Raw genomic sequence first — 16,266 nt, 5'->3', positions numbered from 1 at the left:
TTTTGCAACCAGATCTTGACGAGATCGTTGCACTTAACAAGTCCATGGAGTTGGTCGTCGACGAGGACGACATCAATGACCTTCTCGAGGAGCACCAAGAGGAGCTTACGACGGATGACCTGAAGGAGTTGGAGGCCATGCAAAATAACGTCGTTCAAGAGTTCTCTAGCAGCGGCGAGGAGGATGACAACGGCAGAAATTAAGGATGCTCTAGCTGCTTTTCATAACACCCCGAAAAGGCTTACACAGGTCGTATGCTTGCAAAGTTCGATGACGTTTGCCTGAGTCATTTCAGGAACATTGTCAAAAGCAGGCAGAAGCAATCTTCCTTGGATAGTTATTTTTTAAAGAGGCCTTTAGTAGGAGTAGTAAGCAAAAAGGAAGAACCAAGTGATACTATGAAAAAACAGAAAGTTGAAAGTGGTGAAGAAGTTGAAAATTTTGTAAAAAAAAAAAAAAAAAAGAAAAAGAAAAAAAAAGTAAAGTATTAAAAAGTAAAAAAAATGTAAAAATCAAAAAAAGACAAAAAAAAATTCAATTTTAAGTTTTTTGTAAAGTTAAGTGTTACAGTTTTGTTAATGTGTTTTGTAAAGTTTAGTTTATGTTTTCCTTACATTTTTTTAATGTGTTTCGTAAAGTTAAGTGTACGTACGTATCTGCCGTTTGTCCTCCTCCTCTGTCGCCACTTTCGGAGATAGCCTCACTCGAAAGGTAAGCTTCCACATTTTACTACAGTATTTCTTGTATACCATGTACACTAATACACTTTATTTACAGGTACTATGTATTACATATTAGCAGTACGTATTAAGTTAGGTATTGAATGGTCCAAATTGTTGTACTAGTATTTCATTGTTTATAGGTCAATTTAGCTTTATTATGAAATTTAGTGGGGTGTTTTTGGAGGGCTTGGAACGGATTAGCCATTTTACATGTAAAATGCGGTCCAAGATACGAAAAGCTCATGATACGAAGGCCGCCTCGGAACAGATTAATTTCGTATCTCGAGGTACCATATATATACTATATATATATATATATATATATATATATATATATATATTAGTACCTCGAGATACGAAATTAATCCGTTCCGAGGCGCCTTTCGTATCATGAGGTTTTCGTAAACAATGAAATACTACAACAATTTGGACCATTCAATACGTAACTTAATAACAAAAATGCAAAACCTGTAAATAAAGTGTATATTAGTGTACAAGAAATATTATTACTGTAACGTAAAACGTGGAAGCTTGCCTTTCAAGTGAGGCTATCTCCGAATGTGGCGGCAGAGGAGGAGGACGACAAACGGCAGATACGTACACTTAACTTTACGAAACACATAAAAAAATGTCAGAAAAACAACTAAACTTTACAAAACACATTAACAAAACTGTAACACTTAACTTTACAAAAAACATAAAATAAAATTTATTTTGTCTTTTTTTGATTTTTACATTTCTTTTTACTTTTTTATACTTTACGTAATTTCAATTTCTTCACCACCGAATGGATGCCAGTCCGTTTACGGAATTTTTCGAACCACCCATGAGAAGCCTTGAACTCTGGGGTTGCCGTTGATGTCCCCTCTCCACTGTCGTCTTCGGCTTGGGCAATCAAATCGCCGAAAATAGCGCTGGCCTTCTGGCAGATTGCCGTCTCGGTTATCGTATTGCCATCAATTTCTTTGTCCTCGATCCATACAAGAAGCAGCCTTTCCATTTCATTATGCACATGGCTCCTCTTGTTGGACAAAATAGTCACGCCCTTGGAAGGTGTAGCTGCTTTGATGGCTTCCTTCTGCTTAAGGATGGTGCCTATCGTCGACGGATTTTGGCCGTATTCCATAGCGATCACACTCAACCGCAAGCCAGCTTCATACTTTTTTATTATCTCCATTTTTGTCTCCATAGAAAGCATTCTCTTCTTTCTGTGAACTTCAGCAACTTTCTTGGGACCCATGACTATATGTACTGTACGTAATTAAGTTACGAATGTAGTACGTATACTAATTAGGTTCTCACAACACGATAAAGTAGCACAACAAAATCACTAACGAATTTACGATACTAAACGAAATCGTTGGACCGAACGAATGCCGCATGCGTACGATAAAGCTTCGGGTGCGAAGTGGCCGAGCGAAGGCACGCCACCACGTAAAATGCATGATGGGAGGGATGCTGTCCAATAGGAGAGAAGGATCTCATGGCTTGGCTAGCATCAGGAACCAATGGGAGAGCAGGAGGATGGTGGCGAGTCTACTAGAACTAAGATAGCAGCGCGCGGCGCGAGTTTCAAAATTGTTATCGGGTGAATCTCAGACTTTCAGAAACCTTTCGTATCTTGAAAACTTTTCATTTGTAGAGCAGTAAAATTTTTCGTATCAGCGTTCGTATCTCGAGTTTTTCGTAAGTTGAGCCTTTCGTATCTCGAGGTACCACTGTATATATATATATATATATATATTATATATATATATATATATATATATATATATATATATATATATATATATTATATATATATATATAGATATATATAGAAAGAGATATATATAGAATATATATAGATATATAGATTATTATAATATTTAAAAATAAATGATATTATATAATATATATATATATTATATATATATAGTATATATATATATATATATAGTATAGTAATATATAATATATAATTTATTATATATATATATATTTATATATATATCTATATATATAATATTGTATATATATATATATATATATATATATATATATATATATATATATTATATATATATATTATAATATAGAATATATAATATATTATATACAAATTCACTTAGAAATTAAATTTCATTTGAAGATGACCAAGGCACTTTATTTGCAGAGGAAGTTCAAAGAAATAGATTTTTAAAGATGGGCAAACAGAAGGTTTTATTTAATTCAAACAAAAGTAAACTTATTGGGAATGCTGATAATAGCTTGACTTAATTATTTTTTTAAAATTCAGGGTGAAAATCAGTGAGAGCACATCTTAATCGGACTCAAGATTTACCACTAATTGTGGATTGTAATGTTGACTTTAATAACTTCATGAATGAAAATGTGCTCTCACAGAGCCAAGTTGAACCAAACATTGACAATAGTTTTGACACATAATCAGAAATGTGTGGGTAATCATGTGAGCAGGATATTTGTGTCCAAAAATCGAATTTCACATCTTGGTGGGCATAATAAGTTTTCATTTTAATTAATTCTTCTTGAAACAAAGGTAAATTGATTTTGCCTACACCTGACAATTTACAAATATCTCTATGACTTATTTTTCTCTCGCAAGCCACTTTTAAAATCAAACGGGCCACTTTTGGCCCACGGGCATGGGGTTGGACGGCCCTGCCGTAGGTGATGCCTGGGACGATTTTGATGTCTTTCTACAAAAGTTACATTCCTTGGTTCCAAGCATTAAAATTAAAGTAGAATGGGAAAATAATAACCAAATCCCCTTTTTAAATGTCTCAATCATAAAAACTAATAACAACTACAAATCACTGTCTTCGGGAAAGCAACATTCTTACTTTCATACATGCATTTTTACAGCTATCATGACATTTCAGTTAAACTCGGCATAGCAAGTAACTTATTTCTTAGAGCCCTGAGAATTTGCTCCCCAGATTTTCTTAAAGAACTGGAAACAATCAGAAATCAACTTATCTTGTGAAAATGCCAAAGCAAAGCACGTAATAGAAAAAGCCATACATAAAGTAAAGAGCATTTTTTACAAACCTACAGAAAACAAAGAAAAGGAAAAATACACAAACAAAATCATAATCCCTCCCGTGGATAATTTACGAGAGATCACTCAAAGCTTGGGCCAACCCAAGACTTTCATCTTCACTTATCCAAATACATTGGGGAAATACATAACGTTCAACAGAAACCAGTTTCTAAAGTCGTAGGAGTTTATGAAATCCCCTTAAGTCATACTGTGGATTCACAAAATCTCTCTTGGAATGATTAACTCAGCATATGCGCTCAGTTAGATATGGACACCATAGTTTGGCAATTTTCCATTATATAAATAACACAAACCATACCATGGATTGGAACTCATCCTGAATTTTATAGTAGATCAGCTGTCGGTACAAATGTCAGATGGTAGAATCTCCACTGATAAAACAACAATATAATAAGAACAACTTTTCCAGTGGAGCCTGGGACTCTGACCATATATCTTGATGAAGCGCATTAAGACAACTACCAGAGCCGTCGTTGGCTTAGTGGTGACCCCAGGTATCACCCAAGGGCATATTTCCCACTATATATTTTGCTAATGTAACTTCTTGATAAGGGGGAAAGTCAGTCCACTGAAATATAGTCCTTAGTTTTAAACCAGAGCGTTTTATTATATATATATATATATATATATATATATATATATATATATATATAAATATATATATATATATATATATATATATATATATATATATATATATATATATATACACAGTGTTCCCCCGTATTTGCAGGGGATGTGTACCAGGGACTCCGCTATTGCAAACCCCCGAATAGTTAGAACTCCCCTCTAAAAATGCCCATATCTGCCTATCTTAAAAGTTCAAATACCAAATGTATACTTAAAATATCATCCTACATCAAATATACCATTGAATTGGTATTATTAATATCATTTCAAAGTCATCTTAAATATTTTACCATTAGAAATATATAAACAGCCAATAGCAGAGAGAGAGAGAGAGAGAGAGAGAGAGAGAGAGAGAGAGAGAGAGAGAGAGAATAACTCCTTACGATATCAATAGATTGAAAGGAACTTCTATAGGCAACACTTATTTCCCCTCCCATAAATACATATATCTATTCCAGAGAAGGGAGAAAGAGAGGACTGAACAATTATGTTTGTCTGTATATCAATTCTTTTGCTGAGAGAGAGAGAGAGAGAGAGAGAGAGAGAGAGAGAGAGAGAGAGAGAGAGAGAGAGAAACACCAAATGTAAACCTTGTGTAACATCCTACATCAAATTTATCTTAAATTATTATCATATTAATGTATTAATCTTAGACACTGTATCAATATAATTTCAAAGTAATCCTAAACATTAGTACCCTTAAAGGTATATACGTACATACATACGTACTTCTAACACTTGCCGCCAAGAGAGAGAAAGAGAGAGGGAGAGTTGTCCTTACAGTATTTAAGAGTGAAATGGAAAGATTATTGTATTTAAAATACTCACATATGAATTTTGTAATTACATTTATAATATTATTATTATACATATAGTATTATTATTGGAGATTATTAATAATAAACTTATTACATACATGTACCATAAAAAGGATCTCCTCAGTAAGACAGAGAGAGAGAGAGAGAGAGAGAGAGAGAGAGAGATTGCATAAATATCATTAAATTCGTTGACCATTGTATGGCACTGCTACTTGACAAATTTGACAGTTTCCCAGCTCCGAGCGTCACTGGAGTTACGAGAAGGTAGGGAAATTGATACAGAAAAAGACGAAGGGAAGAATTTTCATTTGAAATTAGTTATATTATTATTATTATTTGAAAATATTAATAACACATGCGTCTACCATAAAAATTCTCTCATCACAGTAAGAGAGGGGAGTTATCCTTACGTAAGTGAAATGGAAAGGTCATTTTTATCTCTTTAAAATACTACCAACTACGAATTTTGTAATTACAGTTTTATTATTATAGAGATAAAAAATATATTATTTTATTATAGAGATAAAAATATATTATTATTAACAACAGGAAATATCAATAAACATTTTACATACTAGTACCTTAAAAAATTCTTTAATCAAAGTAAAGAGAGAGAGAGAGAGATGAGAGAGAGAGAGAGAGAGAGAGGAGAGAGAGAGTGTGTTTATCTGGCTGTTTTTCTCAGAAAATACTTATATCGCTTCCAGCGAAACCGAGGGAGGGAGTTACCCCTATGACATACATATCCTGTATGGCAAAAGGGATATATATATATATATATATATATATATATATATATATATATATATATATATATATATATGAATAACTGATCAAGAAGTATATAAAACGTGATGCTATGTATAAATAAAGGTTTTTTGCCACGAAGGAAAAAATGAAAAAGCGAGATAGCCAAGTACTTTCGGTCCTGTTCGGACCCTTTACTGAGGCAAACTGATTGTACAGAGAAACAACATAGTCAAAAAGAAGGCTTAATATACAAACTGACACTACAAGATTAGCAATAAGGCGATTTTCACTCTACAGAAAGGAGGAGCCGCCTGAGGGTGCCACACCTTGAAGGATACACGCAGTAAACAAGTGATTCTTCCAGAAATAACAGTACATTTTGAAAAAAAACACGGGAACATATACAATTTAATATCATGAATTTTTACACAAATTTTCCCCCCAAAAATTATTATTAATGAAAAGACAAAAGAAAATATATATATATATATATCGAGGAAGAGAAAGAGGGAGAGAGAATTTTTTTGTGAAAATTTGTGTAAATATTCATGATATTAAATTGTATATGCTCCCGTGTTTTTTCAAAATGTACTGTTTTCTGGAAGACTCACTTGTTTACTGCGTGTATCCTTCAAGGTGTGGCTACCCTCAGGCGGCTCCTCCTTTCTGTAGAGTGAAAATCGCCCTTATTGCTAATCTTGTAGTGTCAGTTTGAATATTAAGCCTTCTTTGACTATGTTGTTCTCTGTAAAATCAGTTTGCCTCAGTAAAGGGCCCGAACAGGACTGAAAGTACTTGGCTATCTCGCTTTTTTCATTTTTTCCTTCGTGGCAAAAAACCTTATATATATATAATATATATAATATAGAATTTTTATGGTACTAGTATATAAAATGTTTATTGATATTTTCTGTTGTTAATTAATATATATATATAATATATATATATATATATATATATAATATATATATATATATATATATTATTAAACAACAGAAATATCAATAAACATTTTATATACTAGTACCATAAAAATTCTATATTATTAAAAAATATATATTATTAACAACAGAAAATATCAATAAACATTTTATATACTAGTACCATAAAAATTCTTTAATCTCAGTAAAGAGAGGGAGTGTGTGTGTGTGTTCATCTCTCTGTTCTCTCAGAAAATACTCATATCGCTTTCAGCGAAACAGAGGGAGGGAGTTACCATTATGACATACATATCCTGTGTGGCAAGAGAGAGAGAGAGAGAGAGAGAGAGAGAGAGAGAGAGAGAGAGAGAGACAGGAGTTATCCTTAATTAAAAGAGTGAAATGGGTAGATTAATGTATTTCTTTAAAATACTATCACATAATATGAACTTTGTAATGAAAGTATTAAAAACAAATATGTAGTACATGTACTATAAAAATTCTCGAGTCTCAGTAAATGAGAGAGAGAGAGAGAGAGAGAGAGAGATTGCATGAACACTTGGTGACAACAACACAACAGCTCCTCCCCCTCCTCCCATTACTTGATATGTTTGACAGTTTTAGTACCTGGAGTTTGAGGGAGAAGACTGGGATTTCCTTCATTCTTACATAATTTTTCAAATTTATAAACTAAAATCTTACTAATTCACTTTAGTATTTTCTTTAATGAATTGATGTTATTGCTGTATATACATTAATATTAATATTTGAAAATAGTAAATCAATTATTTATCATACAAAAAAACCATACATCTCTGTGAGAGAGAGAGAGAGAGAGAGAGAGAGAGAGAGAGAGAAGAGAGAGAGAGAATTATTATTTTTACTATGTGATATCATTTAATCTTATTAAACTTACTAATACAGTCTTAATCAGTATTAATATTTGAAAATTAGTAAATCAATTTTGTACCATAAAAATGCATTTAGTCATGAAAATAACATCAAAATACACTAATTAGTGATGATTTTCGTTAGAAAATCCCGCGAATAGACGAATCCCCCGCAAATAATGGCTAGATATGGTCCAGAGAGAAATCCGCGAATCAGTGAGTCCGCGAATCCGGAGAACGCGAATACAGGGGGAACACTATATATATATATATATATATATATATATATATAATATATATATATATATAGTATATACATAATTGGAACCCTTATAAAAATGCTTAAAACCTCCTATTTTGCTAGTTAAAACTCAAGAAAAACCCACTAAAAATTTGTATACCTAGTTTTTTCATATTTTTATCACAAAAAGTGCATTTTATGATGAAATTGTTAAATAAAACAGGAATTTTGTGGATATTTCTCTTTTAAAAATACCACAAATAGGCGAATTTTCCATGAATAATGCGGGGAAATGTTCCCAAGAGAAATCCGCGAAGTGTGAGTCCTGAATCTGGAGAACACGAATACGGGGGTCCATTTTATAGATATATATATATATATGACTCATATCACATTACCGTGATTCATATACATACATCGAGTTACAATGTCCTTTAATATCTAATTTGCTCTACCTCGGAATTAATATATTTTCATATATGCTTAACCGAAGGGGAATTTTTTTACACGATAATAGATTTGCCTGGTCCCAGGCAAATCTATTATCGTGTAAAAAATTCCCCTTCGGTTAAGCATATATGAAAATATATTAATTCCGAGGTATTGCGAATTAGATATTAAAGGACATTGTAGCTCGATGTATATATATATATATATATACACACATATATATATATATATATATATATATATATATATATATATATATATATATATATATATATATATATATATATATATATATATATATATATTATGTAAATGGGTAGCACACTGCAGCTGGAGTATTTTGCATTTTTAGAAACAAGAAATATATGTTTATTGTGCACAAATTTTATTAGTTAATTTTCTTTGTATTATTGTTTTGTGTCCAGTTTTCTGCTGTCTGCAAAATCACATTACTGCCCCATCTGTAAGGGCCGTATAATTACATGTTGTAAAGTAAACAAATCAAGAAAACCTGCATATTATGAAAGTATGCAACTTCATATAATATGTAAATTGTCAGAATCTACTTCTCCATTATCGAACATGTGCAGATTCCCTAGATTGGCTTATAAGCTGCAGTATTTCAAATATCTTTACTGGTCCACCACATTTAATAATCCCTGCCAGAGATAAAAAAGGGATTTTGACGAAGGAAAAATCTATTTCTGGGGGAAGACCTGTGTCGCCCAGTGAAAAATCCCTGTAGCTCATTTTTCAAGTATAAATACTTCTAGATATAACAGAGAAAAAGCTAGCATGTTATGCTGAAGTTACTACCCTCAGCTCGATCACCCCAAAGGATGTCGGTATAAGTAAAGGGGCGTTGACTCTTTTCAGTTCAGTGTGGTATGAGTGACTTCACCAAAAAAAATATCACATTCAAATCAAGCACCATTGTCAAGATACCCCATGGAATCATACATCAAGTATCATTTTACTCTGTGGTCTATTTTAGCCTAAACTTGATTACCTTAGCTCAGTTGAATCCATTCAAGGAAGTCTTGGTTTACTACCAGGATTCCTTTTTTGTAATTACAATACTGATATTGTAAAATTCAAAATGCTTCGTACCTTTATTTTACAATGAAGTTTTAAATAGTTTTTCATTTATTTAAAAAAACACTCACTACTTTATTGGAGTAATGGTTTTGTATGAATAAAATTATTTTTCTAACTACATTATTTCAACACAAAACCATAACTTGCAGGCTATTATAAAAAAAAGTTTTGTTTCTTAAAAGAATACAAATATTGTATGTTTTATGCATTTCCTACTTTCTGGCAAAGTATTTTCATTGCTGCATGATGTACAGCATTTATGCTTGTAATTTGTTAAATGTTAAAAATTATACTCTGACGTTCCAACTTTCTTAATAAGAAAAAGTATAAGGTATATGATCAAACATTCATTAAATTAGATTGTGTTATGTTGATCTCCAGAGCTGTGGAATCCTTTCATTTCCATGTGTTGCCTGATGGTAGTGGGGAAAAAATGATCATCACTTCTAATATACTGAAACAAGAAAACCGTAAGGGGCCAAATTTCTTATAAAACATAGGCTTTGACTTAAAATATGGAAAGTGAGTTTATGTCAAATAGTTGCCTTGTCCTGTAAGGTAAAATATGAAAAGTGATAGTATGTCAGATAATTACCTTGTCCTGTAAGGATTAAAAAATAAGATTTTTTCAAAGGATCTGTCATTTTATATAAGTCTTTGACTACTCTTTTAGTCTCTGATATTACATAAAGAGAAATAATTGCTCCAATCTGGAAGTACATACTTGGAAGCAAATATTCTATTGTTAAATAAAAATATATTATCAAAATAAAATTGAATACGTACTACTTACTCACAAATACTAGTACTTTGCCAATTTACTAAATGCTAATGGTGAACCAACATAGAAATCTAATTATACTATATGCACTCTTAAAAAAATATCTATACTAGTAAGCATATCTAGTAATTTAATCAGTTCACCACATAAGCAATCCACTCAATACATAATATCAAAGCTAACACTGTAGCTGTCTGCACTGACAAAGCATTTTAGTTCATTTCCCATCTGCAGTATAACCCTACACAAAACTCTCTTACTACTATACATATTTTCTTTATACAATATTCATCTAATCGAAGTATCACTAAACTAAAGTAAAAATGTGAAGAACCACATAAATAAGTCACATGAGAGATTGCAGCCTATTCATATTGCATTGTATTCTGAAGCTGGTGTGGTGGGTCTTCCAAATGCTGACTACCACCTGACTGCATTGGTCTATAGTTATCCCCATCGTGCCTTATAACATTTGATGGCACCGATTCACTGGTGTAAGAATTTGTATCCTGATGACTTTCATTGTTAGATGAATTATGTTTTCTTATATGAATCTTAAGGGAACCTGGATCTCGAGTCTTGTAGTCACAATATTCACAGTGATAAGGCTTTTCTCCTGTGTGTATACGCATATGTCTCTTCAGAGCCTCACTATAACTGGTTCTATAAGTACAAACACTACAACTGTATGGTTTTTCTCCTGTGTGAGTACGCATGTGTTTTGTTAGATTACTCCTCCACTGGAATGTTTTACTGCAAGTACAACAGGTGAAGGGCCCAGCGTCCTTTAGACCACCTTCGGATTTGTCTGCTTCGTGGTTTCCTTCTCTTGTCTGCTTCCTGCCACCCTATGAAAGCAATGACAGAATTCATTTCTGGTTTATCTTATTAAACATAAACATAAGTGAATGAATGGCTAATGGGAGGAGTATGAGTGACTAAAGGAAGATGTAAGAAATGTATGGTGTATTTTTAAAGTATTCATCATATATACCTCTTATTATCTATCAGTTCATTACAAATAGCGTCGAGTGAAACTTGGGGTTCCAGTGCTTGGGCTCTTGAGTATCATTCATCCAACTATCAAGAAGTTCCAAACCTTTACATTAAAGAAATGGACATTTCATACAATGAACTTACCTGTCAGATATATACTTAGCTAAGACTCCGTCGTCCCCGACAGAAATTCAAATTTCGCGCCACTCGCTACCGGTAGGTCAGGTGATCTACCTGCCTGCCCTGGGCGGCAGGACTAGGAACCATTCCCGTTTTCTATCATATTTTCTCTGTCGCCGGTGGTATCAACATTGTTGTTACTACCTCCTGACTGGAATTCGCTTTCAAGACTTTTTTGATCATCTATATTGGATTTCTTGGTGACGTACTGGATCGTTGTTTTGGCATTCGCTACTGTGGACTGGATTTGGACTTGCTTTTGATTTTTCTGATAGAATGTCTGATTCAAGTGTTAGTGTGAGAGTGTGTGTGAATGTAGGCTGCAAGGTGAGGATACCGAAGGCTTTGGTTGATCCTCACACTGTATGTTGTAAGTGTAGGGGGTTTGACTGTTCTTTAGCTAACACCTGTATTGAGTGTGAAAAGTTGAATGCTAATGAATGGAAGACTCTAACTTCTTACTTGAAGAAGTTAGAGAGGGATAGAATTAGACGGGCTGCACAAAAGAGTGTGAGTACAAGGCCTATTGAGCCTTTTTCTGAGTCTAACTCTCCTATTATTAATGAATTTGATTCTCCCTATGTATCTGAACCCTCACAGGCTTTGCATTCGGATTCGGCTTCTGAAATCGCCAATCTGAAGGCTACTCTTCGTAAAATGAAGACAAAGATGGCGGCCATGCAAGGTAAGGGAAGTGATAGTGAATTACTTAGTGAAGTGAGTGTTCCCAGTGTTGTGGAGGGGGCGTCTGACCGTCCCTGTGATGCTCCCAGGCCTAGACCTCTTCCAAACTCACATACCCAGAGGAGAAGGAAAGTCGAAAGTCGTACGGAGGTTGTGGGGAATCCCCAACGGTCAGGCGTCCCTTCAGCAGGTTCTGTTTCGCTACAGTCTGCTCAGGACCGCTTTAATAGAAGCGTCCTACGAGATTGTTTCTCGTCGTCCGGTTCTCCTTCACCTAAACGAGGGTGGAAGGACTCGGATCTTTCTAGGCCACTGAAAAGGCACTGAAAAGAACGCACGTTTGACTCGAGCCCGGAGCGCTTCTCGGAGGAAGCCCCCTCTTCTATCAAGAAGGCTAAGCTGGTCTCGACGCCTCCTCGAACGGTATTTGAGGATCGCACTCCTTCGAGTTCTCCTGCTTCTTCTATTGAAGAGGACGCTGGTGTGGCTTCCAAGAGGATTTTGCTAGCAGTACAAGAGCAGTTAGCCTCTTTGGTTGGAGTTCTTTCGAGGGATCTCCCTCGCAAGAATGACGCTAGACTTCCTATTAAGAAGTCTTGTCTTCTTTCGCCTGCCAGACGTGAAGCGTCCTCCAGGCATGAAGAGCCTTACAAGCGTGGGACGTCTTCCAGGCGCGAAGATTCGTTTAAGCGTCAGGAGCTATCCGAGCGAGTTGCTCTAGATAAGGATACGCTCAGGCGCGAGGCGCCAGCCAGGCGCGAGGAATCAGCCAAGCGCGAGGCGCCAGCCAGGCGCGAGGATTCAGCCAAGCGCGAGACGCCAGCCAGGCGCGAGGAGTCAGCTTTGCGTGAGGCGCCAGACAAGCGCGAGGCATCAGCCAGGCGCGAGATGCCAGCCAAGCAACAAGCTCCAGCCAAGCGAGAAGCGCCAGCCAAGCGCGAGGCGCCAGACAAGCGCGAGGCGCCAGCCAAGCGCGAAGAGCTTTCCAGGCGTGAGAAGTCAAGCAGACGCGAGACTACTTGTAGACTTGAGAGAGAATCTGTGCACTCTATGAGTCCCTCTCCTAGTAGGAGTTTGTCACCAGTAGAGAGAGAACTTGATGAAGATCCTCTCGTTTTTCAGGCCGATTCTCCGCACGGTGTGGAAGGAGATTCGGAAGACGAAGTTAACGGTAGAGAAGGAGTCTCTAACTATAGAGTTCTGACGGACCTTCTTTTGCAGGAGTATGGAGATTCGTTGACTCCTGCGGCTCCTCCTTCGCCTCGATCACTGTTTTCGAGTGCGATCGTACCGAAGTCTTTGTCGGTGTTGAAGATGAGACCTACGATCTCTATGAAGAGAACTCTTCAGTCTCTGGACAAATGGATGTTGTCGAAGAAGGATCTGGGCAGAACCACCTTCTGTATGCCTCCAGCCATACTTTCTGGTAAAAGAGGTTTCTGGTACCGAACTGGGGAGAACATGGGCCTTTCTCTCCCAGCGGCAGCCGAAGCGGACTTTTCAACCTTGGTTGATTCATCGCGGAGACACGCTTTGAATGGAGCTCGTGTGACTTGGGCGATTTCTGAGACTGATCATCTCCTCAAGGGCCTCTTCCATATTTTGGAAGTGTTTAATTTCCTAGACTGGTCCCTTGGGGTGATGTCTAAGAAGGCTCATGACTCGGAAGGTCTAGACCCCGAAGTCATTCTGAGTATTCTTTCTTGTATTGATAAGGCAGTACAAGACGGATCGGGAGAAATCTCCTCTCTCTTTGGAGCGGTACTCCTTAAGAAGAGGAGTATTTTTAGTGCCTTCTTAACCAAGGCGGTTTCTCCCTCACAGAGAGCAGCCCTGGTTTTTGCTCCCATGTCAGACTTCTTGTTTCCTTCTCAGTTAGTGAAGGACATTTCTCGCTCACTGACTGAGAAGGCGACACAGGATCTTCTCCTTCAAACTGCAAGGAAGAAGAGACCCCTAGTTGCGGTTGACAAGAAAGGACCGACTTCTACGGTTCAGCCCTTTCGAGGAGGCCCTCCCTCCAGAGCTCCCTCTAAGAGAAGAGGTCCTGAGAGGAGAGGTAAAGCTTCTTCCCGTCCCTTTAAGAAAGGGAAGTGAGACAGACAACCTCCAAACACCAGTGGGTGCCAGGCTTCTCGAATTTGCAGACGCCTGGACATTCATAAACTCGGACGCCTCTTCGATGTCCGTAATCAGGAAGGGATATCTTATCCCCTTCCAGGACAGTCCTCCCCTAACGACTATTCCGCGGGAACTGTCAGCCAGATACAGGGACCCTGTACTGAGGGATACTCTCGTCTGATGGTGAATCAAATGTGGGACAAACGAGCTATAGAATTAGTTCTGGAGCAAAACTCTCCGGGGTTTTACAATCGGCTTTTTCTGGTTGCGAAAGCCTCGGGGGGCTGGAGACCAGTACTAGATGTCAGCGCTCTGAACAAGTTCGTTCTAAAGGAGAAGTTCTCTATGGAGACTTCGGCCTCAGTCCTTGCGGCTTTACGTCAAGGAGATTGGATGGTGTCGCTGGATCTCCAGGACGCTTATTTTCATGTCCCGATTCACCCTTCTTCGAAGAAAGTACCGGCCTCCGTTTCATGACGGGGGGAAGGATCTTTCAGTTCAGGGCCTTGTGTTTCGGCCTGTCCACAGCTCCTCAGGTCTTCACAAACCTGATGAAGAATGTGGCGAGGTTTCTTCACCTCAAAGGCGTCAACATCTCTCTATATCTGGACGATTGGCTCATCAGGGCCAGAACAGAGAGAGAGTGTTTGGAGGACCTTTCTTTGACCCTAGACCTGATAAAGGCGTTGGGACTACTTGTGAACCTCGAGAAGTCACAACTGATTCCCAGACAGAACTTGGTCTATCTGGGGATTCAGATGGATTCTCGGGGTTTTCGAGTATTTCCTTCGCAAGAGAGAATCGTGAGAGGCTTGGAGAAAGTCTCTCTCTTCTTAGGGAAAGAACGGACTTCGGCGAGGGAATGGTTAAGCCTTCCAGGCACCCTTTCTTCGCTCGAACAGTTCTTTCCTCTAGGAAGACTGCATCTTCGTCCTCTTCAGTTTTCCAGCCAAAAGGCTGGAAGTCTTTTGTTCAGTGGTGGAAGACCCAAGAGCTCTCGTGGTCGACGCCTTCCTGCTAGACTGGTCGCATGTAGACGTGTACGCTTTTCCCCCTTTCAAAATCCTGGGGCAAGTGTTGAGAAAGTTTGTAGCGTCCAACGGGACAAGGATGACCCTGATAGCCCCGTTTTGGCCAGCACAAGATTGGTTTGCAGAGGTGCTGGAGTGGACAGTAGACTTCCCAAGATCCCTTCCAAGAAGGATGGATCTTCTCAGACAGCCACACTTCGAGAGGTTTCATCAAAACCTCCCCGCTCTCGTGCTGACTGCCTTTCGACTATCGAAAGACTTGTCAGAGCGAGGGGTTTTTCTCGCGAAGCTGCAAGCGCTATCGCTAGAGCCCACAGAGCTTCCACTAGACGAGTCTATCAGTCGAAGTGGGAGGTATTTAGAAGGTGGTGTAAGTCTAAGAAGTTGTCCTCCTCCAGTACCTCTATAACCGAAATCGCTGATTTCCTTTTGTTCCTGAGAGAGGTCTCTCACTTATCTGTATCGACTATCAAAGGATACAGGAGCATGCTTTCGGCAGTCTTCAGAAACAGAGGCCTAGAGATTGCTGATAATAAAGATCTGCACGACTTGATTAGATCGTTTGAAACAACAAAATCTAAGGAACTAACTCCTCCCAGCTGGAACCTGGATGTAGTTCTCAAGTTCCTTTCGTCTGATAGATTCGAGGCTCCTCATTTAGCCTCGTTCAGGGATGTAACGAGGAAATGCTTGTTTCTCCTATCTATGGCGACAGCCAAAAGAGTTGGTGAACTTCACGCCCTTGAAGATGAAGTCGGCTTTAACAGAGACTCGGCCTTCTGCTCGTTTAGAACACTTTTTCTAGCGAAAAATGAAAACCCCTCGAATCCCTGGCCCAAGAGATTCAAGATTAAAGGCTTATCGAGTCTAGTAGGTAGAGAAACAGAAAG

At 37.4% G+C, this 16,266-nt stretch overlaps 1 protein-coding gene and 1 long non-coding RNA gene across 7 annotated transcripts in view; one reads left to right on the top strand and one right to left on the bottom strand.

Moving 5' to 3' along the window:
* Window positions 1-16,266, top strand: part of LOC135211159 (uncharacterized) — a 107,927-nt gene that overhangs the window by 29,551 nt on the left and 62,110 nt on the right. The window lies entirely within an intron of this gene.
* The window catches only part of LOC135211156 (zinc finger and BTB domain-containing protein 24-like), a 60,026-nt gene continuing 53,485 nt past the window's right edge, over window positions 9,726-16,266 (bottom strand). For 5 of the 6 annotated variants that reach the window (XM_064244332.1, XM_064244333.1, XM_064244338.1 and 2 more), the window contains one exon: window positions 9,726-11,212. In XM_064244332.1, coding sequence (XP_064100402.1) covers window positions 10,730-11,212 — 483 coding nt within the window. In that variant the 3' untranslated portion in view covers window positions 9,726-10,729. The remainder of the gene's footprint in view (window positions 11,213-16,266) is intronic. The other variant, XM_064244335.1, reaches the window with a different exon arrangement.

The sequence above is a fragment of the Macrobrachium nipponense genome, chromosome 4 (assembly GCF_015104395.2).
Source record: "Macrobrachium nipponense isolate FS-2020 chromosome 4, ASM1510439v2, whole genome shotgun sequence".
NCBI classification, from domain to species: Eukaryota; Metazoa; Arthropoda; class Malacostraca; order Decapoda; family Palaemonidae; genus Macrobrachium; species Macrobrachium nipponense.
Note: the sequence above shows the minus strand (reverse complement) of the source record. Positions and strands in the feature narration are given on the sequence as shown.